The following is a 25,041-nucleotide window of genomic DNA, read 5'->3' as shown; positions in this document are numbered from 1 at the left end:
TCTCTCTCTCTCCTGCTGATTGTGTCTCGGCCTTGTTGAGTCTCCAGGTCTCAGTTTGTAGTAAGTTGTAGCAGACACGGGGTTGTCATTTTAGTAGGCAGGAGAAAGTTGTGGAGTGAGTGGACTTTCATGTTGGACAATCGGGAAGGAGCGGACCGTGAGGACAATGGACAGCACAGGTCATGAGACAGATTCGTAATTCACTTTGATGCTCTTGTATAGTGAGTTGTTGCCCATTCAGCAGGCAGACTCTCCTGAAAATGGCGTCTTTAATGTTATTCTCGAACTTCAGAGATTTTAAAGCTCTCCTTGTAAACAGCTTGAACATTGCGGATATGTATTGAAATGTTATAAACACCAGCTTTGTAACATTTTTGTCATTCCTTGCTGCTTCTCCTGCTTCCTTTTCTCGCCCTCTTGTTTTCACACAACTTTTCCTCCAACCCCCATCACTGTGATCTCCCTTTCTTTCCTCCCATTACCATCTTATCTTGCTCACCATCTCTTCCTCTTCTGTCTACCTCACTCTCAACACTCCGTCTTCACCAGGCTGAGGGGGAGTGATGTGTTGGAAATTCATGGCTGACATCGCCTAACTTCTCTTTCCTTTGTCCTCCATTGTTTCCCCCTCCCTCCCTCCCTCCTTCCTCTATATCTAACCTTCCAGAGTGACCCGGGCGGGCTGTCGGTTCTGGAGCAGCTTGGTCTGGACCAGAACTCTGACTTTTCCGACTCCAGTGTTCAGCAGCTTCTGGACGAGCAGCGAGAGAGGATCCGCAGGGAGATTCGCAAGGAGCTGAAGATCAAGGAGGGAGCTGAGAACCTGCGCAGGGCGACGACTGACAAGAGGAACGCACATCAGGTACGCCGCAACTAACCCTTCATCCGCCAGGACTTATTCGAAGTCTCCGACCAAAGCAGCCAAATGTCTTGATTCTTTGGGGGGAATGGAGACTTCAAACAGGTTTCCCACTTAACAATGATACGTTGTATGAGTGTATTGTCCAAATACAAAACCTCAGAAACAAGTCAGGAATAAAAGGACAAGGTTATGGAAGCAGTTTGATTTATAGTCGGAAAATCCTTGAATTGTTATCGTTATAGTAGTGAAAGGAAACCAGTTTAATGACGGCTGTCTGGAACAGCAGCTGATGAGTCAGACAGTAGTTCAGTGGACCTGGATGGATTTGATGGTATATTAAGTCCTTATGCTGTTTGTTTTTACCACAATTCTTTTTAAAGCTCCAAGTGAGCAATGTGTCATCTTTTATTCACACAATTGTACAAAGGTTCATGAGCACCTTTTACTGCATCTAGAGGTGTTGCCTCACAGAGCTCTATCTTATACCCGCCAAAAAGTGACACCAAGTGCAACGCGGGTGTTTTTGAAAGTTTCAGACCAACTCGGATGTCATTTTCCTCATGCAATGGGTTTGTTGGTGTTAAAATGAGCTTTGGTCAGGTTCATTGTTGGGGCATTGTTATCATGAGGCAGCTGAAAGTGATGCGATTGACCTAGTGTTAAGTCAGATTTTACTCTTACTTTCAGGGCATATTATTTGGACAGTAATATGCAGGTGCACAGAGTGTGTACACTCTGCTTGTGACATGCAACAGTACATAAAGATCTAAAAGATTAAAAATAAAAATAAAAATTACAATGTGAAAGAATATTTTGTGTTTTTATCCACCAAATCTTCTTAACTTCCTTTTTATATTTAATTTTTTCACTTTTATAGAGCGCTTTGTGAGTTTGTGAACAGGGCCTGCACAAATACACTCTACTGACTCACCTGCTTGGCAAATATGCCTTTATGATAACAACCCACCAAGGTGAAAGTGCACCTGGTTTTTAAAGAAAATGTGAGATGACACACTGATTGATTCAATTCACATTACACACAAAACACATGTATGATTAATTAAGAGATTCAGTACAATGCGTTTGGATTTGGACACACATTAACCCTCGTGTTGTCCTTGGATCAGCTGTGTTCAACCAAGTTCTATTTTATTTCTATATTTTTATATTTTTTGGGATCATTGGTCATCATTCTTTAAAAAAAAAAAAAAAAAAACTCAGCCTCCTTGTCACCAATGATCCCAAAAAATATGAAAATAAAATAGAACTTGGTTGAACACAGCTGCAGGTCATTTTGACCCAAGGACAACACGAGGGTTAAATGCCCTTGTGCCATGTGCTCTAGACTGTTAGCCCAACTGCAGCCCATGGAGTCACTCATTTACTACCCAGAGCTGCCCATCTGGACACCAGCAGCTGTGTCCACCTCTGTCTGATGCTAGAAATGTGCAGCAATACTTGAGCAGTTGGAGGGTTGAATGGTTTACTCATGAGTAGTTGTAGCTTTTAAAGGAGGAATCAGTGTTTAAAGCAAAGTAGGTCAACATCCAACAAGCTGCAGAACAGAAACCGCAAACATGAGGAAAGGGTCACTGCTGTGCCATCATTACCAAACCATCTTTAGACACTTTATTTAACACCTTATAATCTATTTTCATGCATTCATTGATGATTTTTAATATAAATTTTGACCAACTGTTGAATGAATTTTTAGTTGTTTTTTTTTCTTGAAGGAACTTGAATGAGTTCAATCACTTTTAAACACATTTTTTTCTACGTTTATTACTTTAACTCTCTAAAATGTATTACTTTCATTTTGTAGCAAATTGTTACTGGCCGTTCAACAAGCATCCATAGATCACGATACTGACATCATTTTTATAGACTGAAGGCTGCAGGATGTGTTGCACAGAAGCTGTTTAAGAGTCAGTATTATTCAAAGGCAAAACACAGTCGTTCAAAATGGTCCAATTACTCATGTTTAATTAGAATGAGTAAACACCTTCAGGGTAATAATATAGTTTCTCTCATTTGTCAACAGCAGCATTGTCTGATTGTCTTGCAGAATTAGTTCAAAGAAAAATGTCTGCTCCCATGTGCCTCATTGTTCTTGCATGTCTTATTTATGGTCCGCATGTTGCCCAAGGTATATTTTTCCACTGCTTCACTTGTACACTCATGGTTTCACACTAAAATAAGATACATAATAAGAATGTCTTTCTTCCTAACTATAAATAAATGGTTTAATGCTTGGGTTTTTGCCTGCAGGTGGACAGTCAGCTGCGGTCCTCAAATCGCAGGCTGGACGACCTGCACGCTCAGCTGCAGGAACTGGATGCTTACATTGTGGTGAAGGGAGGAGAGGAGAATAAAGGTACAGTATGTATGTGTTCAAATGTCACTCCTGCAAACTTTAGTGTGTTGCCCTTTAGCTGTCATATCTTTACAGCTGCATTGGTGCATCAGGACTAAAACAAGACATTTCAGGCTGTTCTTGGGCTTCCGGAAACACTTTTTCACCACTTGACATTTTAAAGACCACATTTTTAGCAAAAAAAACAATCAGCAGATTGATAATTTTTGTTTGCAGCTCTACATGTCAGATATTATTAGAAAATCTATAAGTAAAATAGCAGGGATGCTTTAAAGCCCTTTGTTCCAGACAAAGACCTCTGGGCAGTGGGAAGGTAATGTGGCCTCAGCAGTCTGTCCTTATTCTATTTGGTTGTGACACCATTTGGAGCCAAAGAAATGCTTCAAGCCGACAGCTTGTTGCCAGATTTTAAATGCTGTAGTGGATCTCTACTCACACAGACAACCATGGCTCAGTCATCAGATCTGTTTCCAAATTGTAGGATATTAATCACCGTGCATTCTGCTGCAGAAATCCAAGAGTGAAACAACATTTTTAGATGTCCCGTGAAGTCCCCTCAGGACTATATTCTCTTTAGAGCACACCATGTGAACCCTCATCTTGTTCCTTATTATATAGTCTCCAACCTTTCCTTCTTTCCACAGATGAGTGTCCTCAGTCTCCGGGGGCAGAGAGTCGTACGTCAGCCCACAAGGAACGCATCGCAGCCCTGGAGAGGCAGCTCAACATCGAGCTGAAAGTCAAACAGGGAGTGGAGAATATGATCCCCATCTACGCCAATGGATCCACCAAGGTACAAGACATCTACTCTATCCATGCACACACACACACACACACACACACACACACACACACACACACACACACACACACACACACACACACACACACACACACACACACACACACACACACACACACACACACACACACACACACACACACACATATTCACACTCAGGCACAGCTTACCAGGACAAAGGGAAGGGCACACATTAGACCCCTCCCCCAGGGCTCCAATAACCCACAGTGTGCATGCATTCATGAGCCATAACCTTGGAATCTGCTGACTCAGATGCTGATCTCTACATGTGTATAATCTGACACACCAACTATGCCTCCAAAATGCGTACACCTCCTCCTCTTAATCACTTAAAAAAAAAAAAACATTTCTCTTTGCCATTTGACCTTGTTAGCCCATACCTGCACTTCCTGCACCCTTTCACTATTTAAAGATTTGAAAGCAGGGATATGAGGGCAAAAGAATTGTCTCTTATTTCTCATTACAATTTTTGTGAATATAACTATAACTTACAAAAAGTGACACCCTTCCTCCGTCATTCCATTTACAGTTTTTATACTGTATGACTGTTTGTTTCCTGTCATGTGATCTCATTGTTTTGGTACCGTTTCACTCAGGATAAGAAGATGCTGCAGACGGCCCAGCAGATGCAGCAGGACAGCAAGACCAAAATCGACATCATCCGCATGCAAATCCGCAAGGCTGTTCAGGCCACAGAGCACAATGACGACACGCAGGGTGAGTTTCATCAGTTGTCTAAATGAATACAGATCACATGAACCACATTTGAATTGTATTACCTTTTACTTACTTGTGAAAAGGGTCTTATTTTTCCTCATGTACTCTACTTTTTAAACTCCAAATAACAGTAAAATTGGTCTGTTGTAGATTGATAAAAGGGTTCTAATTTAATTCAATCGCACATAAAGCCAGAAAAAAGTGCGTATTTACGTGATTATTTCTGGTCAAGACATTTTTAGCTCACCAGTTATTTAGATTCAGATTTAAACTGTTAATTTCAATCAGACATTTCAAAATAATACACTGTGATTTATGACAGTGTTCAGCTGGCTGTGACAGGATGCTTTTGCCTGTTTTATTTTTCATCTGTCATCTGCAGTCTTGTTTTGTTCTTCTCTGCGTGCCACAAATTTTTCCTGAGCAGCAGCTCCAGACAGCAGACACACATTGTAGCATAAACAGATCAATAAAGAGCCTGCTCATTGTTTCACATCTCTCTCTCTCTCTCTCTCTCTCTCTCTCTCTCTCTCTCTCTCTCTCTCTCTCTCTCTCTCTCTCTCTCTGAGTCTTGTCAAGAAGAAGATGAAAAGGATAGTTAGGGTTGATGCACTATGGACTGTCTGTGTGTCTGTTTGTGTGTAGGAGGGGTGGCCAAATATGGGAGAGAGCAATACAGAGACTTTGAAATGGCACACCTGGCACATTACACCAATCGATCAAAGTCGCACACAGATGCACAACAAAGGAAATCCAATCCTCCTACAGATTGGTGGGCAGATGAAGAGTCTCTTTGAAGCACAAAAACACACTCAGTGTAACAGTTGTGTGTGTGTGTGTGTGTGTGTGTGTGTGTGTGTGTGTGTGTGTGTGTGTGTGTGTGTGTGTGTGTGTGTGTGTGTGTGTGTGTGTGTGTGTGTGTGTGTGTGTGTGTGTGTGTGTGTGTGTGTGTGTGTGTGTGTGTGTAGAGGCAAAGCAACAAGCGGGTATTAAATGTGTTGGAGTATTTTCATGTGAGTGTTGCAGCACACACACACACACACACACACACACACACACACACACACACACACACACACACACACACACACACACACACACACACACACACACACTCCAGTGCTTTTAGTCATGCACTTAAAGATACTATTAAGCAAACAGGTTCTCTGCTCACTTTCTCTCTGGCTCATGACATGTTGTGGCAGAGTGATCAGTTCCAAGGCAGGTGAATGACTGAGTGCCGTGAGTGCCGTGGACCATGAAGGCCTCACCACTGGGAAAAAGGGCTGATTGATGATGGTCACAGGGGGTTGATGTTCTCCTTAAGTGCTGAGAGAGAGAGAGGGGAGAGAATGATGGGAGAGAGAATGATGGGAGGAGGGCAGAAGTAAAAGCCAGAATTTCAAGATGGTATTTTCCCTTGGGGCTATCTATTCTTTTATTCTTATGTCAGGCAGAAGGAGCTGATGGCTGTTAAGAAAGTGGGTGTCTTTTAACCTTCCTGCTGTGCTCGGTTCTTTCGTGACCCGTTTTTACAGCCATTTTGATGCAACGAAAAACCCAAGTACAGCAGGAAGGTTAAGGCAAAGAAGACAATGGCCATTCGGAAGAAATATTAAAGGGCCCTTCAAGGGTGTACTTTATCCATCTGTGTCTTCATGATGAAAGCCTACATGGTTTCTAATGACCTGAAAGCCTACATGGTTTCTAATGACCTGGTGATCTTTTCACAGCTATACGGTGTTAAAATAATGTTATAGATGTCCATGTCCAGACTGAGCAGCAATGCTCTTTAAAAGGTTCTCCACCAAATTTATTTTGAATGAAAAGATCACATTGAAAACAATGCAGAGCTACTAACCTTTGTATTCCACGCCTCCTTTTCCTGGTCACAAACCTGGTGCCTACAAACCCTCAGCCATTAACCGTTTGTATCCTCAAGTCTAAAGCCTCAAGAGTTGAGGAGCAGGTAACAGGGACCTGGTTTGTGGCTTCCTGATTTTCTTTTTAACTTTCAAACTAAAATGTTGTTATGTGACATCACTGGAGGCAATAGACTTGTTTTTTTCTCACGGACAAACATTTAGACTTGTCATTGTAGGGAACATAGAGGTCTTTTAATGATGGCTGAGTTCCATTAAATGTCCCTGTGAACCTTAAAAGTTTAACAACATGCTCCAAAAGCAGGACCTCCCCTAAAAGGAATGCAGCCATCATTAATGCACCTGTGCGTTCCCTACAAGTCTAAAGGACTATTTATCAGACTCCAAACAGCTCCCCCTGGAGAAACATGAGGTTTTATGCAAAGACCTGTAAACAGACTTCAATGTATAACACATCGGTTTCCCCTTTAAACTTTATTATGCGCAGCTTGTTGTGCTCATGTTTCTCTACACTTTCTCCATTTGGTTGTCTCTAATGGTAACCGCAACATGCACGTAAATGTTCCCCTACTGTGCTGCTGTCCCTCACTGTCTCCGGATCTTCGTTGTTTCTGTCCCTCTTCTTGAACCCACACACACACTCCCGGGGTTGTGTGTACAGTGTACACACACAGTCTTTCAGGCACCACACCCGGCTGAAGGGTCATCCAGCAGGGTCTGCTGCTCCAGGCAGAACACCTTATTAGGAGATAAAAGCATCCACATCACCACTAGGCCCCCCCCCCTCTTTTCCTTTCTCATGTCTCATGCAGCTTTTTCGAAAGCTCATAACTCATAAGAATTATTCCTGATCCCTCCTCTGTGTCCTTCTGTCCTTCTTCACTGATCTGATACTGTATTTGAATGTGTCATACGTCTCTGTTTAGTGCTATTTATCCTATTGTCCTTTTCCTTGTCTCACCTCTTCTCTGCTCTTCCCATGTCTGTGTGCTCCATTGTGTTCGATGCCCTCTGAGAGGAGGCCACTGTGCCATTAAACCAACCACTTCGCTGTAATTGTGCTACTCTGAGATGTCTGTTTTTTTTTTTTTTTTTTTTTTAAGGGAGGGAGTTTAAATATGCTTTAAAATTTGACTTGAGAGCGTTGCACCTCGTTACCATTACCCAGTCCTTGAAATAAGTAATTGTGCATGCTCATCACAGGCACTGGTTGCATTTTTCTCATCAGTCTACGGTTAAAATTAACTGGAAATATTAAATTGTACATAAAGGCTATAATTGGTGATTTTTCTTTTGGTTAAGTATTGTTGCAGTACATCTTGTTACTGTTGGCTGGGTAACGATAAGGTTGTTTTACAAATATAAAGGAGGAGAGTTGTTTTTTTTTAACTGCTGGGTGATGGGTCCATTTGGAAACACAGATTGGAGCTAAAGCTAACGCAGCTCGCTGAGGAATACTCAGAGGCTGCCTGCCTCCAGGCGCTACTAATGTTTTCTTCGTCTGACTCTTGTGCAATGCATCACATGCATTACGGCATCAACCTAACTTCCCTTTAACACACCGCTGCCACAACAAGAGAACTTCAAAGCTGTAGTAGGTAACTTTGAGAGGAGAGCGGACTGAGCCTCACAATTTGAAGGAATACAACTCTTGGTCTCCTCCTCCCGCTGCGCTCCGACCCCGCCCCTCTCCTCTCCTCTCCACCCTCTCCTCCCCTCCCCTCCCCATGCCCGCCCCGCCCCTCTCCTCTCCTCTCCTCTCCTCTCCTCTCCTCTCCTCTCCTCTCCTCTCCTCTCCTCTCCTCTCCTCTCCTCTCCTCTCCTCCCCTCCCCATGCCCTCTCCTCTCCTCTCATCTCCATGCCCGCCCCTCTCCTCTCCTCTCCTCCCCTCCCCTCCCCTCCCCTCTCCTCTCCTCCCCTCTCCTCTCCTCTCCTCTCCTCTCCTCTCCTCTCCTCTCCTCTCCTCTCCTCTCCTCTCCTCCTCTCCTCTCCTCTCCTCCCCTCCCCATGCCCGCCCCTCTCCTCTCCTCTCCTCTCCTCTCCTCTCCTCTCCTCTCCTCTCCTCTCCTCTCCTCTCCTCTCCTCTCCTCTCCTCCCCTCCCCATGCCCACCCCTCTCCTCTCCTCTCCTCTCCTCGCCTCTCCTCTCCTCCCCTCCCCATGCCCGCCCCTCTCCTCTCCTCTCCTCCCCTCCCCTCCCCTCTCCTCTCCTCTCCTCTCCTCTCCTCTCCTCTCCTCTCCTCTCCTCTCCTCTCCTCTCCTCTCCTCTCCTCTCCTCTCCTCTCCTCTCCTCGCCTCTCCTCTCCTCCCCTCCCCATGCCCGCCCCTCCCGTCCCCGATGAGGAGGCTTCGTGCACTCGCACTCATTAACATCGGCAACTGAAGAGGCAACATGGCGCAGACACCCACCGGTAGGAAACACAAACTCAACTTCTCCCCAGAAGCAACATGCTTCACAGTAACCTTCGCCCGCTTATACTTCAGCTAGAAACGTGGTCCTCAATTCACGACTTTTTCATTTCGCAACAAGTAGTCCAACTTTGTAATAAAGTAACGTGAGTGTTTCTGAAAGCACAGTAATCTTATTACATATGTAACGTCTGCCAGCAAATTAGTTGCGCTAACATAGATGACAAGCCAGTAAATGATCCGTTTATTTACTCGTCGGTTTATAAAATGTGTTGCATTTTTATCTGGATTGGTTGAAACGTCACAGGTTTGAGAGCCAGACACTGGGCTCAGCAGGCGGCGAGGTAGCCGTGTATGAGGTGCATAAGGCCGGGGTGAGGAGGATGGAGCAGGTGGGCGTCAGGTGGGCCGAGGACATCGTTTGGGTTAAAAGTTTCAGATGGCAGAGGATTGAATACAAGCAGCCTCAACCGTTGTTTCTAGACACGTGATGTAGTTGTTGTTAGCTGTTTAGCTGTGGATGCTATGAGACAGTGTAAACATTGCTGCTGTGCCTTTTGTTCCCTCTCGGAGAAAATTCAACACCTTGATTTACATCAAGGCAGTTTTGGAGCAATGTTTGTCCAGCGACCCCAGCCTGACATCACACGTGACGTCAACAGCCAGTTGTTACCTGCTGCCAGATGTCAGCTCCACAGATCCTGATGGGACAACAACACAAGCGGTTCATTCCTCGGCGGATACAGCTGCTGTTACTATAAACTGTTGTGAAAAACTGGACATAGATTTGTTTTTGTTTTTATATCTCTCCATATTTATATTTTCAAATATTTATGTCACTACCATAATTTCTTCTCCAATAAAGTGTGATTTCTAAAGTGATTGGATTCTAATTGCATGAATGTAAAAAACCAAATGTATTTCTTTACCATAATATATTATCAAAATACTTTTTTATACTAGACAATTTAAAACATTATTGGACAGTTGGAGAAATTACAATCACCGGGTAAATACTCAGCAAGCAATGTCTGAAAAGCAATGTCTAAGAAAATGATCAAAGACCACTGATAACAACACTTTAGAATATATTGTCAAACTTTATTTGGTTTAAGAATAAAACAAAGTAAGTTGGTTGCAGAGGCATAATGCAACATAAACCTTGATGCTGGAAGTCAGGATTCCTCATCTGCCCTCTGTGGTGACCTCTGACCTGTAGAAAGGGCAGAAGGAATTAGGAATGTGATCACAGTTTGGTTTATGAATCATCACAATGGTATTTATTTAGGGGAAAAATACTTTTTTAAACTAATCCTGATTCATGTCAGAATTTAGCCTTGCTTGTTTTTTTAATACATTATCGTGCCTCTTCCAGTAACGATAAGGAGGACAGTGGTGTAGCTGTGAGAAGTCAACCATAGCTGACCAGTCTAAAATGTAAACTGCTAACAACAGTGATAATTTTGAATAAAGTGACACAATCATTTACTTACTGCAAAAAGGTGTAGAAATAAAAATTTTGAGGACTAGCCTATCCCAACTCACTTAGGGTGAAGGCAGGGTATACCCTGGACAGGTTGCCAGCCTATCACAGGGCCATGTAGAGACAGATGGAAACAAGGAAGCCAGGGTACCTGAGGGGAACCCATGCAGGCACAGGGAGAACATACAGACTCTGCACAGAGGGCTCCAGGCCTGGATTTGAACCCTGCACCTTTTGGCTGTGAGGTGATAATGCTAACCACTGCACCATGGTGCTGCCTGAACAGCCTGACTTGAACTGTGTAAATCCTCTTCTCTTACCTCTATGCAGGTAACCACGACCTGTGCGGGGTGGAGCTGCGAATCGAAGAGCTGAGACATCACTACAGGGTGGAGCACGCTGTTGCTGAGGGGGCCAAAAACGTCCTCCGACTCCTGGGGGCCAGCAAGGTTCAGGACAAGAAAGCTCTGTCTGAGGTGAGACAAACAACACGCACACATCCTGCAAGATGTTTTCTCTCACACTTCACAAAGCAGACACACCTGTGTAAGCTGTATCAGTGACATCATCATACGGACACACCTGCTGATGTTGATACAGGTGTTTATTTTATTTGATCATATATATACGTTTTCACTGAAATCATGTTTTGCTGAGATTAAAGCAGTTTTTACAACGTCGTGACATCCTCAGGTATCTGGATGTGATATAATTTGACTTTTAGTCCAGAAAAGCACAGGATACCAAAAGCAATGCAGCAAAAAAAGTCTTCTGTGAAGACGGACATTTCAGAGAGCAGCTTCAAGTGCTGTAATGTACAGTCTCTGCTCATAATAACATTTGAGAGATATCTTCACGACAGCACACTTGTCTTCCATTGCCTCCACAAATCAAAATGTCAGTGCGGGTGTTGATGGTTGTTGATCAGCACCAATGAACCACCTGTTCTTCCACTATGTGCTGAAATTTCTGTCTTTTAAACCTCACTCTTAAGCCTTTACTATTCTGTAACTCCACCACAAAAGTCATGCAAACCTAACTTATAACTTTTGAATATGATGCAACAAGCAAATATATTTTGATCATCTCTACAGTCATGTATAGCCTGATAAACACATCAGATGAGCAGTTAATTGCTTTCAAATGAGACTAAAATAAGATGTGATGCTTGGTGTTCACCGTGAGGTAGGATGGACAGCTACTTGAGTACTTGATGTCTACCTAACAATTTAAGGGGTCCCCCATGGGAAATTAATGTGTATTAAAGCCTCAATGTGTCGATGCTCTGCAGGCACAGTCTCGTCTGAGCGAGGCGTCTCAGCGGTTGGACCTGCTGAGAGATTCTCTGGACCAGCGTCTGGCGGACCTGCCGGAGGACCATCCCAAGGCCAGCGTCATCAAAGAGGAGCTGGTCCTGGCCTCCTCACCGGCATTCAGCTCCCGCCACGGCGCCCCCTATCTTCACAACCAGTACAGCACCCTCAATAAGCCCTCACCTCTCACTGGTACGTTTATGTCAAATAAAGTTATATGAAGGTATAGACGCTCAGTGAGTCGGACTCAGAAGGAGGCAGACACCTGCACGCTTCCACACAGTAACATTGCTCATGTATGAACTCCACCAGATGAAACCTGTCACCCAGGTACAATTCAAATTTAGATTTATGAAATATTTACTGAATTGTATTGTTTAGATGAGCACAGGAGCTTACAGAAAAACATTTCAGACATACTAACTGACTGCCACAGTAGGAAATACATAGAAGTGGACCTTATTAGTGTGTTTGGAGCTGTCTATCAATCGATTTAGTGGGATGAGGTTTTCCCTGCTGTTCTTTGAAATCAAGAAACCATCTGGATGAACGCTGGAACTTTTTTCAACAACAAAAGGCAGACAGATCAATTCATTTTCACTTAATTTTAGGAACATTCAGCACTTCTTTTTTGTGATAATGTGGTTAACAAACATTAATGCAAAAAACTGTCTGAAAGGGATTTTTTAAATTTTATTTTCAGACACGTTTGTTAAATAAAAGAACCTGTTGTTGTGCTCGTGCACAGTAGTAAAGTTAATATCCTTTTATGTACAAGCTCGTTTTTGTTCTAGCACGAGTAAATTCATATGAATATGCGACAAGTCTGTAATGGCTTCAGTGATTTTATTTCCATCCATTTATGGCTAGTTGTAGAAGCAGTCTCTAGGCTTTATGCATGTGCATAGAGTTTAAAGATGTGGATGCATGTGTACACAAGGTAAAAAGCATATATGTTTATAGCATCTGCAAAACTTTTCCTTTTGAATTGAGACAGATTAATTTGGTCTTAGTGTCGTTTGATCTGTTATTGGTTTCACATGCATCGTTTTCCTCTGTCTTCAGGTACCTTACAGGTGCAGGTGCTCGGCTGTGTTGGGTTGTTGGAAGTGGTCCCAGGTCGCAATAAAGGAACAGCTGTCATGCTGCCCTGCTACAGCCCCGGAGACACCAGGTCCTTCATGAGAGGCAGCAAGGGACTCTACGGACGCAGCGGCTCTGTCAGCGGGAAGACGCCCAGCAAGACGGACGAACTCTCCTGTAAGTGGCCGGATGAGTCTTTGTCTCTCAACATCTTATTTTCAATGCAATGCAGCTAATCCATGTTAACTGTGTTGGTGAGACTGACGGTACTCACTGTAGGCTGGTCAGATTAGATAACACAGGTCACTGCTCACATACAGCAACATCAGCAATTTTCACGCGATTGATTTAATACTCTGAAAAGGCAGTTCTCTAGCAGCTTTTTATGGTCTTGCACTTTCTGCTGCAGCACTTTCTGCTGCGTCTCCAAGGAAACGAATGGCACTCCGTAATCATCTGTATTTCATAGAATGCAGAGTTTTTAAATCTGCTGTCTGGGGTTCATGAAACGAGTCATTCTATTGCGGTTGTGACACGTTTTCGTAAATTTTTCCACAATTCAACCACCATTTTACAGCCGTAACAGTAGTGCGGGGAAAGCAGCGCAGCCTGATGTGAGCACTGCAATGTTTTGTAATTACTGTCACTGGCAGAGAGGAGACAGAAACTCTGCACTGCTGATTTAAATTAGATTACGTATTGTAGTGTAAGCGTAAAGTCATTTTTATTTTTATACAGGTTCAGGCTGAAGTGCATAGGAATGTCACCTAAAGAGGAAATATTTGTTATATGTGTGTAGCTGAGGTGAGCGCGGTGCTAAAGCTGGATAACACAGTGGTGGGCCAGACAGCCTGGAGGACTGTGGGAGAACAGGCCTGGGACCAGACCTTCACTGTGGAGCTGGAAAGGGTCAGTATGCACATCCACTCCCACAAATCTGCACATTAACACGAGACATGATGCAAGTATCCTTCGTGACAATAAAAGGCCCTTTTTTCCCTGTGTGTCTTTGTGTGTGTGTTTTAGTCGAGGGAGATGGAGATTGCAGTCTACTGGAAGGACTACCGCTCGCTGTGCGCTCTGAAGTACCTGAAGCTGGAGGAGTTCCTGGACAACCAGAAACACAGAGTTCAGATGGAGCTGGAGCCTCAGGGCCTGCTGCTGGCGGAGGTATACAGTAATCACACACAGACACACACAAATCATGACACAACATACTCACGCAACCAAGAAAAAAATTGGGAAAATGACAACTATACACAAAAGTAAACATACATGTGTTGCATACATGACACGTAAGTGCTATACAAGAATATTCAGATGTGTGCACATACACCTACTCACTAGCTGTCACCTGCACCTGTGCTGGAAAACACTGCTTTGATATCTCATACTTGAAAGGTTTTGTCTGAGTGTGATGTCTGTAAATGAAATATGGGTGTGTTAGGGGGGGTTTGTTTGTTTGTTTGTGATGTTTTGTTTTTGTGTGTTTTCCAGGTGACCTTCTATAACCCAGTCATCGAAAGAGTTCCTCGCCTCCAGAGGCAGAAGAAAGTCTTTTCTAAACAGCAAGGTGGGAAACTGACAGAGTTTAGAGGAAAAATAATCTCTGATGATATTCTTCTGTTTTCTACTCAACAGCCTGAGTGCAGTTCATACAGAGAAACATCAGAAGCAGGTTTATTAAACTGTAATAATCTTAATGAGGAAATGAACGCAATCTGAGGGGAAGCACACTGCTGTTAAATCTTGTGTTTGCTGTATTTTCCATTTAGAACACAGCACCCTCCAGTGGTGAACAATCTTGTTATTCAGATAGCATTTATTGAAAAGTGCATTATTAGAAAGTTTTACATGATCAATATTTCAGCCTAGCATCTAAAATTCAGCATCTAAAATGATCTGATGATGTGATGGATCATGATTTTATTCCAGACAGTCAAGATGAGGAAAAAACAAGATCCTTGCGATATAATGATTATAAAGGAATCATGTTATCTGTAAATTATAATTTGACACCTCTATTTGACCGGATTAACCAGACAAGACAGTTTTCGGTTACATCAGTCTCTGACATTGATTTATCTTTTTACACTAATTTGGCGCAACCAGGTTGTATTTTTATTTTTATTTTTTTATCATGTGCACGCTTTTTCACTATCTAGTGTAAATAATGTTTATTTTTCATAGAACAACTAATCTTCCTCATATTTGACGCGTGTGTGTGTGAAAAGATGTCATTGCCAAGATTATTTTATTGTTAATATAATGTAATTTTTTTTTTTAGTAAAACTCAAGTTTTAGCAAAAAATGCTAAGTCAGTCACAATTCTTTTCTCAATTCATATTTCTAAAGGAGCAAAAAGCAGTTTTTGAATAGATCAAAATGTTTCAGACTTGGGTTCTTGTATACCACCTCCTGGTTTCTTTCTCAAAAGAAAAACAACTAATATACCTCAAAGGAACACAAATGTGAAGTTTTTGATTACGGAAAGCTGAACAGTTTTAAAAGCTCAGGTGTGTCTTCAGTCTGATATAGATACTTATGAGTGTGGGTGATTAATGACGATCTGCTCTGCAAGACATTACTGACTCTTAAATGTGTGCATGTGCGTGTGTGTGTATTTCCAGGCAAGGCGTTCCTTCGGGCTCGTCAGATGAACGTGGATATCGGCACGTGGGTGAGGCTGCTTCGAAACGCCATCCCCACTGTCAACAACTCAGGAACCTACAGTCCCAACGCACACAGCCTGACACTCAACTCTGGGTGAGACATTCGCAGATAACACAAACATCACACACAGCAAGCCCAAGTAAATGGCACACAAGCTGCACAGACGTACACTGGAGAAACACTCCGCATCTGGGTGTGACCTTTGATAGCCGTCAGTCAGACGTTGCTATCAAACACAGCAGCATTCCTTGAACCTTTTCCCCTGTGTTTCCTGATGATGAATATAGCACGCGATGCTTTTTCTACCCTTTCGTGTTTTTTTTGTGTGTCTGTTTGTCCGTCTGCATTACCATGTTGGTCTGTTTGTGTGCGTCTGCGTGGATTTTCCAGGGAGATCTCAGTGGAGAAGTTGAGTCTGGACAGCGACTCTCCGATGAGAGGCGATTACAAGAGAGACTCAGACACACCCACTCCGGTGAGACGGACAGAGACAGGAGACACCTGGGAAATAGGGGAAGTGAGTGATGAGGGTTGGTGTATAAAAAAGGTCATTTTAAACAGCTGAAGTAAAACGTGCTAAACCTGAATTCCCAGGAAAAGAGAAAAGTAACTGATCTCCTTTGAATATCAAAATATGAAATAAATCAACACAGTTGCACCTTTCTTACTTTAATCTGAGAATGTTGTAAATGTCTATAATGTAGGCCATAATAATTACAATTTAGGTTGAGCTTGAACTGTATTTTTAAGATGGGCAAATCTTTCTCGGATTTCTGTCATTCACAACGAGAGTGCAAAACTTAACTTTGAGTGACAACAAGTGAAAACAAACTGCTTTTGACGGAATTATTAAGTTTCCCCCTAATAACTCAATTTGATTAAAAAAATGTTCAATCGATTTCTTTTTTTCTCACTCTATAATATCTGAAAATTATTAGTTTGTTCATTTAAATGAAACTTACTAATTTGCGTTTATGTTTGAAACTATTTTCGTATTTGGATACTATGTAAACTGACAGCAGGACACAGTCAATGTCAAACCTTTCATGCCATCACTTACATTTTTTAAGTGGTCCAAAGTTTTAGTTTTTCCGTGTAATTCAATTCCAAAGTGATATATATATCGTTTTATACTGATTTTGCGAGCGCTCAGTTGGGCATCTTTCCCATCTGTACAGTCTCTCTCATATTATGTGAATGAAAAAGCTACTGAAATATCTTTACGGTCAGTTCTCTGTTTCTATGTCACCATACTTACCGCCAGCTGTTCTTCCTGTTAGCTGCACAGCTACAGTGGAGTTAAAACGACACTGGCCGTCCAATGTTTTCTCACCAGGCTGTTTAACATATAAATCTACTGGGAGGAGGTTATTTTCATAAAACACGGCTTTGTGGATTTTTGGTCCAGCCTATCTGGTTTGAAACACAGAGCAGGGACAGTAAGTTTCACCTCCAAACTGTGCTTCTTGTCTTTCATTTTGTGTCATCTTATGTCTCTGCGTGTCTTTTCCTTTATGTCTCTTCCCTTGCATGTCCTCCATAAGGACCGACAGCCAGCCATCGAGCCCTTCTCCCCCCGAGACCTCACCCCTGAGTCCCCTGTCCTCACCCCATCTGTCAGCAGGTACACACACATGCACAGAAACACTTTTTTGCCCTATGTGCAACATACTTGTTTGTGTATTAATAACAAATAGGCCTTTTTCACAGATGACGTTTTGACTTGTGGCAGAATGAAAAGCACGACTGTAAATTATGAAATTAATTTCATTTTGGGCAGCAAAGGTGTGCAGTGGTTCGCACTGTCGCCTCAAAACATCCTCCGACTTTTTAAGTTTTCCCTTCCACCGTCATAAATCATGCAGGTATTAAATATGTAGGTATGATTGCAAGTGTGAAAGGTCATGTGATTGACTGGCGGCCTGTCCAGTGTGACCCCGCCCTGGAAGAATTGCATTAACCGGCCTGTCTTACCGAGACACTTTGATAGTTATTTATGACATCGTTATTTATAACATGTCTGCTATTCTTCCTGTTACAAGTCAAAATGTCTGCTGTCCAACGTTACATCCACATACTTTACAGAGATCTGTACCCACACTCAACTTTCATGTCTGCCATATGAGCAACTGATGTACTTCTATTTTATCTTTGGTATCCACTTTAAATACGTGTCTGTGTCTCCAGTAAGCAGAGGAAAGGTCCTCTGTCCCTCCACGACTTCAGGCTGATCGCTGTGTTGGGCAGGGGACACTTTGGGAAGGTACAGTTTCACAAATTCACTTTTTTTTTAATGCATCAAACTTTTTAACTTGGAATTCACAAATATTCAGCAAAAGTTCAGCAAACAGATCTGTAATAACACAAAGGAAAAAAAAAGTGGTTTCGTATGTTCACAAATAGAGGTACAGTACATACAGCGACAATAGTCTTGGACTTACAACCCTTATGGATTGCAGTGTGTTTCAAGCTTTGGACTTTCTCTGGCAGCATCAGGAGGTTTGTGCAAACATGTTTCCAGAAATAAGAAAAAAGCTGAAAGTGATGTGATAGTCGCATCATAACCAAAAGACCATATATACAAGATAGTTTCTAAAAAGTAAAAAAAGAAAAAAAGTTTGGGTTCTTTGATGTGTTAGATGCCTGTATTTGTGCACATATTGAACATGTCTCAGATTTCTGTATTTTACAACTCTCTTCCTTTTCTGTTTGTGAAACATTTAACGTCCAATGCAAAGTGCTCTGGCTGCTGGAGCTAAATATGTCTCATGCATATTGATGATAATCAGTCAAAAAGGACTTGCTTAAAAGTGTGTCTGTGTGTCTCCAGGTGTTGTTGTCAGAGTACAAGAAGACAGGCACAACGTACGCCATCAAAGCCCTGAAAAAAGGAGACATCATCTCTCGGGATGAGGTGGAGAGGTCTGTGATGTGTTTATTCCTCAAACATGTGCTTATGTGACTGGTTGCCGTTTTTTTGCCTGAAGTTTCAGAGCTCCAATTATACTTTTATACACAGTATATAATCTACGGCGCCTTGTTTTGTATCAACATGATTAAACTTCATCTGTGGGCTGAGCGTGTGTGTCTCATTGGCCAAGATAAACACTGTCCAATGATGAATAAATGTCCCTTTAATGTTTTCCATCGACTCGATCTATTTTCTCACTTTTCTCTAATCTTCTGCGTCCTCCTGTCTTTCTCCACTTTTCATTTCCTCTTCCGCCTCTTCCTCCTCCTCCTCCTCCTGATAATCTCTGTCCCCTTTGTCTTTACTTTCCTTCCTCTTTTGTTCACTTTATTTTGCCTCTTTATCCACTTTGTCTCTCCTTCCTCCTCCAGTTTGATGTGCGAGAAACGTATCTTTGAGATCGTCAACTTGTCGCACCATCCCTTCCTGGTCAACCTGTTTGCGTGTTTCCAGACACCAGAGCATGTGTGTTTTGTCATGGAGTACACAGCAGGAGGCGACCTAATGATGCACATCCACGCAGACGTCTTCACAGAGCCACGGGCCGTGTACGTAGTGTGTGTGTGTGTGTGTGTGTGTGTGTGTGTGTGTGTGTGTGTGTGTGTGTGTGTGTGTGTGTGTGTGTGTGTGTGTGTGTGTGTGTGTGTGTGTGTGACACAAAATGCTACCTAAATTATTCTGCCATTATTTTTTACTTACTCACTTCTCAAAGTGAACTAACAAACTTTGTTAGTTTTAATAAATGTACATTTGATGTAGTTACAGCCCCAGTACGCCAGACTTTCAGGGTTATTTTGGAGTCTGTAGTTTAAGGATAAACTCATGTGTCTCACTTCAGTGTTAAAACACCACTCACCCAGCAACACTGATAGTTCTTGTACATTTTTCCGTCCAGTAAAGAGATTCCTTCTTAAAACTATAAACCTTTTTCACAGCAGGCATTTTCAACTTAGTAGTAGCAGGAATGTACAGGTAAAATAAATGACATTAATAAAGGCTCAGTTCCATTAAGTGTCCCAATGAACTGGCATGTACATTATGTTTGGGTTTACAATGTATGTGCACGGCTTTATAAGGAAATATGGTTAAAAGAAAAGCTCAGGCTTTTAAACATGGTGTCGGTAGTGTCAGGTACATACAACTAATTACATTTTCAGTTAGAGATACACTTATTTACAGTAGGACCAGCAGCAGCTGCTTAGCCCTTCAGCAGTAGTGTTATCAGTGTCAAAGCAGTGCAACAGCTGGCACACAGCTGGTTGTCAAACCTCACAGCAGATTTGGTCACTTGCGATCTGAAAGCATCATCTGCTATTTACTGAGGTTTACATTTAATCCTGTGTAGCTGGAGGGTAGTAATGATGTTTCTCTGTTTTGACTTCAGGTTTTATGCAGCCTGTGTGGTTCTTGGACTTCAGTTCCTCCATGACCATAAGATTGTTTACAGGTGAGTGGACTCCACACAAGCCTGTTTTCTAACGCTATAGAAAAAACACAAAAGACTTTTGTTTCTATTCAAGAAGCGACAAAACACCCACCACTTGAATCTGTGCAAAAGATGTTCAAAATGTGCAGTGGAGAAGCTACAAACATCGAACTGTGTTTCTTTTGGAATTCTAAAACGATTAATGCAAACTCTTTGACAAAAGAATTTCATCAAAGATCTTCTAGAATAATTCCTATCCCTATGAATTCCCATTAAATACGTGACATTTTTATTTGACACAGCTTTGCAGTCTCAGTGCAGCACAGCCTTTCAGTTGCGAGGATGGCTGTAGACAGAGGGGCTACAGAGTGTGTGTGTCTTTAAACTCCTTGTGTGCTCACTGCTGTGTCTGGTGAAATACTGCAAAGAGACAACGATTCTCACCTACATCTCTTCTCCCTCCCAGAGATCTCAAGCTTGACAACCTGCTGCTAGACACAGATGGATATGTGAAGATTGCTGACTTTGGACTGTGTAAAGAAGGTGGACATCCATGTTACTGACAGATTGGTTTTTTTTGGGTTGTTTTTTTTTCGTGTTGCGTCTGTATGCAGTTTGCCTCTGTTGTGAAGATTTTTCTGCCAGGATACAAGTTTATTTTGAACAATGTTGCTGATTGTGTCAGGAGGTGTGCACATGTAGAGAGCTCCTGAAGCAGGCTGCCAATTTTGTCTCAGACTCAGAAACACAGAGGTGTTGATATAAAAATAACAAGTTAAACAAACAATGAAACACCAAAGATTAAACACGATAGACTTCAAGGTTTTCCTCATCTAAGTCACAAAGTTACAACAAAAGAGACAAAGGAAATTAGGAAGTAAACCTTCCACACGTTCTGCAAGACTTTCATTTGTCTGCCTCTGTTTGTAGGGATGGGTTTTGGCGACCGGACCAGCACGTTCTGTGGGACTCCAGAGTTTTTGGCTCCAGAGGTCCTCACAGACACATCCTACACCAGAGCAGTAGACTGGTGGGGTCTGGGAGTCCTCATCTATGAAATGTTGGTGGGAGAGGTGAGAAATAACATGCACAAAGTCAATCTTTTTACACCGTGCAGCAGGTGACAGCTGCATGAATTTTTATGTGAATGTACCATAGCAGCTTTTCACATTTATCCGATTCATCACTGAGCTTTCACAGCAGAGCTTGTAGGTGAGACAGTGTTTCTCTGAAAGACGAATCTGATTATGTCCAGATTTTAAAATGTTTTGTAATTACCTTAAATTGTGAATTTAACAAAAGACCAAAAAGATAAAAGCGTAAAGGTGATCGATGTAACTAAGCACAGTGCAAATGTGCTGCGTTTCTTGCAGTATATATGTAAAGATACTTTATATTTATAAGATGTGAGAGTTCCTACACGTCATATTACATATTCACTGTGGTTAACACATTGATTTGTGAATTTCAAATTTCTGAAATTGTTTGTATTAAGTGGGTTTTTGTGTGTTCTCTGTGTGTTGCTGTGTGTAGTCTCCATTCCCAGGGGATGATGAAGAGGAGGTGTTTGACAGCATTGTGAATGATGAAGTCCGCTACCCACGCTTCCTCTCCACGGAGGCTATTGGCGTCATGAGAAGAGTAAGAACACACACACACACACACACACACACACACACACACACACACACACACACACACACACACACACACACACACACACACACACACACACAATTTCTCACCATCTTGCCATTTTTGTCACACACTAACTATACGTGACAAATGCTGCACATACATATGAAAAACGTAATCACAACACAGTTGACAATCTGACACACTCACTTACTCATAATCACACAAGTCATATTAATGTTTGACTGTTATTTCCCATCATAAAGTATTTTTCTTTGTGTGTGCGCAGCTGTTAAGGAGGAACCCTGAGAGAAGACTGGGTTCTGGTGAGAAGGATGCAGAGGAGGTGAAGAAGCAGCCATTTTTCAGAGTAAGTACACTGACGAGGTCTTTGGAGCTGCAGACACGGAGCCTGTCGTCTGCAGCTCCTCATCTAACAGCTCCCTTTGGCTGCTTGCATTATTCCTCCCTGCAGTGTTTAAAACTGACGAACGTCCAGATCTCTTTGCTGAGGCCCTTTTGTGAAGTAGCAGCGCTCATAATTTTCAAAGCGTCTGTGGCTTAGGACAAATATAATTTAGAGTTATAGAAATACAGTTGGTTTACTAAAGAAAGTAAAATAAAGCGGATATCTGGAAGTACAAACATGCACATTGGACTAAAACTAAACTCCAAACCACAGAGGTGTATGAACATGTATTGAGAGGTGGCAGCGGAGGGACCTTTTAAAAGCAGAGCTTTCTCTCTGGTCAGTTTTGGACAGTAAAACAGTTACACTCTCTTGCTGTACAGAACTGCGTGCAGGACTGAAAAAGATTTGACCTTTTTAAAACTTTTCATTCTCTTTTTTTCAAAGAATGTGGACTGGGAGGCGTTGCTGCAAAGGAAGCTGCCCCCTCCCTTCGTCCCATCTATCGGCGGCAAGGAAGACGTCAGTAACTTCGACGAGGAGTTCACCACTGAACCTCCGACGCTCACTCCTCCGCGTGAGCCCCGTGTGCTCTCCCGCAAAGACCAGGATAGCTTCCGGGACTTTGATTACGTCTCTGACCTCTGCTAGTGGGCTGAAGCCCACAGAATTCGAGGAAGGTTGGATTTTGAAGGCTTCACGGTGGTTTTTAGCCAGAGCGGACCGACAGTCTCTGATGACTGTTCGCGCTCGTCCGCCGATACTTACACTGTGAACGAATGCAGAGAGACCGAAGACAGTCAAGTCTGTGTTTTGTGTGTCTGTAGGGTTTTAAAGATCATGGACTGAGAAAATAAAAGCCGGGACAGATAGTCATTGGGGTTAAATGTTCTTTCACAAAACGAACACACCAGTGAGCTGTGTTTTTCAAACATTAGCCTTTAAAACCCCTCCTCCCATACTCTTATGTGTCAATGTAGTCACCTGTGCAGCTGTGAGAGGAGCTCACTGTCTTTTTGTACTATTGACTGTCTAGAGGTTGCTCAGTGGCCTCTCATACCAATGCCTTACATTTGTATTTGTATTTGTTCCACAGAAAAGCATTTGTGTTAATTTTGTAGCCCAGCCAGAGGGACACAGTGAGCTGCAGAGACTGTTCTTTAAAAAAAAAAAACGAAGAAATGGTGACATCCAGAGGGAATCTGTGCCCACAGCTTTTCCTGACCCTCGATATTTATGACTGATATTTAGTGAACTATTAGGTAACTATAGGGTAAATAACCACTGTCTTACTTCACTGCAGTGGACTTTTCTTTGAATGTCCAACAACTACATTTTTAAATCTGTGCTGTTTTCAATTTTACAACAGCAGTTTGCAAACGAGTCATATTTAATAACAGACTCCTCGGTGCATCATTCAATACGCAATATGGTAGGGTTTTTTTTTAATTGGACTTTTGATTCCAAGAAATAATTTGATGGTAACATGTGTAGCACATCCACCCACACAAACATTAGCATAAAAGCTATGTGGCAAACACAGGAAAAAAAAACACTAAACTGTGATGTAACAGAAAGTTCATTATGGGTTTGAGACACTTTCATCCAGTTTTGTACATGCTACCGGAGTTTTGTGAACATCAAGTAAGTAATTTCCCTCCAAGACAATTAAATATTGAAGCTCTCAATGGCTGAGAGAGTTGTTTCAGTGTCTGTGTTGAGAACTGAAAGCCACTGACAGGTTCAAATCTACTCACTGTGGTCATTGCAGGGTTTGGTTTTCGGTTTCTGAAACTGATTGATATCTAAGCACTTGTGGAAAATCTGGGTGTTGCCACAAGCAAAACAAACTTTGTTGGCTACTTTTCCACAGTAGAAAGAATTAGAGAGCTTGCTGCAGTAATTCCACCCCAGTTCTGTCAGCAATACATTTCTAAATTAATAAGAGAGGGCCACACAATCATAACTGTTGGTGCCACACTAGCCAGCCGTAAAAACATCTGTAACATGCTCTGAGCACAGGGGAGGTTTGTTGTGCAGCTGTATGTATGACGGTGTGGATTTTACTTATCTTGTGTACGACAATACAAAACCATATGAGAGTATAAGAAGACCTATTTTATAAAGAAAACCTGGAGTGAATATTACGTCTGTTTATTGTTTTCATGGGACATTGGAGTGTTTATTTAAACAGAGGAAGGTTCGAGTACAGACACTGGAATGTGAAGCTTAAAAAAAAAGAAGAAGTAATAACACCATTTCATTAAAAACACATAGTGCATAAATAGTGCAAAATATAGTTAAAATATAGGCATACTTAAGCCTAAACTGGGATTTTCCAGGTATCCTGGCTAAATTAAGCCTTAGTTTGTTTTAATGAAAGCAGTGGCACATAAATTATCATGGAGATTTATTCTGTGCAGCTTGCCGGCTCCAGACAAGGCTGTATTATTCCTGGTGCCTTACAATTATTGGTCACTTAGATCAAGAAACTATTTATTACAGTTATAAATTCTGTTAGTTACTATAAGCCTGCTTTAAAAAAATATATATGTCTATGAATATAAAGCCTCGCGTTACTCTGTTATCCTGGATTTCTTAATTCTGCTCTTGTGAAACAGCCTTTGCATTTGACTGTTTTATGTAAAAGCTGCTTGCTGCAGACATTAGAGGTAATTAGGGAAATTAGGGGTCCAACAATATCTATAAACGCTTTATTCTAGTTTGCTGGGCGTTTCAAGCAGCTAACGTTGCCATGCCAACTATATCAACAACAGGGAAATAAGCCACATAACCAACAACAACAACAACAACAACAAAATCCTGGACAGTGAGAAATGACAGGGTCCATCAATATCTATAAACACCTCAGTTTAATGTAGCTTGGCGTCTTGAGCAGAGGATGGGCGTGCAGAGCAGTGGACCCACACCTCAAAACACCCCATTGACGAAGAGTGACGACATCTCCATGAACCCTTTA

General features: G+C 42.1%; 1 protein-coding gene across 3 annotated transcripts in view; it reads left to right on the top strand.

The window, feature by feature from the left end:
- pkn1a (protein kinase N1a) overlaps positions 1 to 24,203 on the top strand; it is a 51,486-nt gene extending 27,283 nt beyond the window's left edge. For 2 of the 3 annotated variants that reach the window (XM_069697176.1, XM_069697175.1), the window contains exons 2-23: positions 668 to 862; positions 3,131 to 3,236; positions 3,881 to 4,029; positions 4,656 to 4,776; positions 10,882 to 11,027; positions 11,843 to 12,056; positions 12,930 to 13,124; positions 13,747 to 13,856; positions 13,974 to 14,117; positions 14,445 to 14,520; positions 15,578 to 15,713; positions 16,011 to 16,137; positions 17,165 to 17,244; positions 17,808 to 17,883; positions 18,451 to 18,542; positions 18,963 to 19,139; positions 19,976 to 20,038; positions 20,484 to 20,560; positions 20,948 to 21,090; positions 21,551 to 21,658; positions 21,942 to 22,022; positions 22,509 to 24,203. In XM_069697176.1, coding sequence (XP_069553277.1) covers positions 668 to 862; positions 3,131 to 3,236; positions 3,881 to 4,029; positions 4,656 to 4,776; positions 10,882 to 11,027; positions 11,843 to 12,056; positions 12,930 to 13,124; positions 13,747 to 13,856; positions 13,974 to 14,117; positions 14,445 to 14,520; positions 15,578 to 15,713; positions 16,011 to 16,137; positions 17,165 to 17,244; positions 17,808 to 17,883; positions 18,451 to 18,542; positions 18,963 to 19,139; positions 19,976 to 20,038; positions 20,484 to 20,560; positions 20,948 to 21,090; positions 21,551 to 21,658; positions 21,942 to 22,022; positions 22,509 to 22,712 — 2,820 coding nt within the window. In that variant the 3' untranslated portion in view covers positions 22,713 to 24,203. The remainder of the gene's footprint in view (positions 1 to 667; positions 863 to 3,130; positions 3,237 to 3,880; positions 4,030 to 4,655; positions 4,777 to 10,881; positions 11,028 to 11,842; positions 12,057 to 12,929; positions 13,125 to 13,746; positions 13,857 to 13,973; positions 14,118 to 14,444; positions 14,521 to 15,577; positions 15,714 to 16,010; positions 16,138 to 17,164; positions 17,245 to 17,807; positions 17,884 to 18,450; positions 18,543 to 18,962; positions 19,140 to 19,975; positions 20,039 to 20,483; positions 20,561 to 20,947; positions 21,091 to 21,550; positions 21,659 to 21,941; positions 22,023 to 22,508) is intronic. The other variant, XM_069697177.1, reaches the window with a different exon arrangement.
- The last annotated feature ends 838 nt before the right edge of the window (positions 24,204 to 25,041 follow it).

Source organism: Brachyistius frenatus, unplaced genomic scaffold, assembly GCF_029030835.1.
Source record: "Brachyistius frenatus isolate BFR_SWC_R1_liver_20210118 unplaced genomic scaffold, ASM2903083v1 Contig_23, whole genome shotgun sequence".
Lineage (NCBI taxonomy): Eukaryota > Metazoa > Chordata > Actinopteri > Embiotocidae > Brachyistius > Brachyistius frenatus.
Note: the sequence above shows the minus strand (reverse complement) of the source record. Positions and strands in the feature narration are given on the sequence as shown.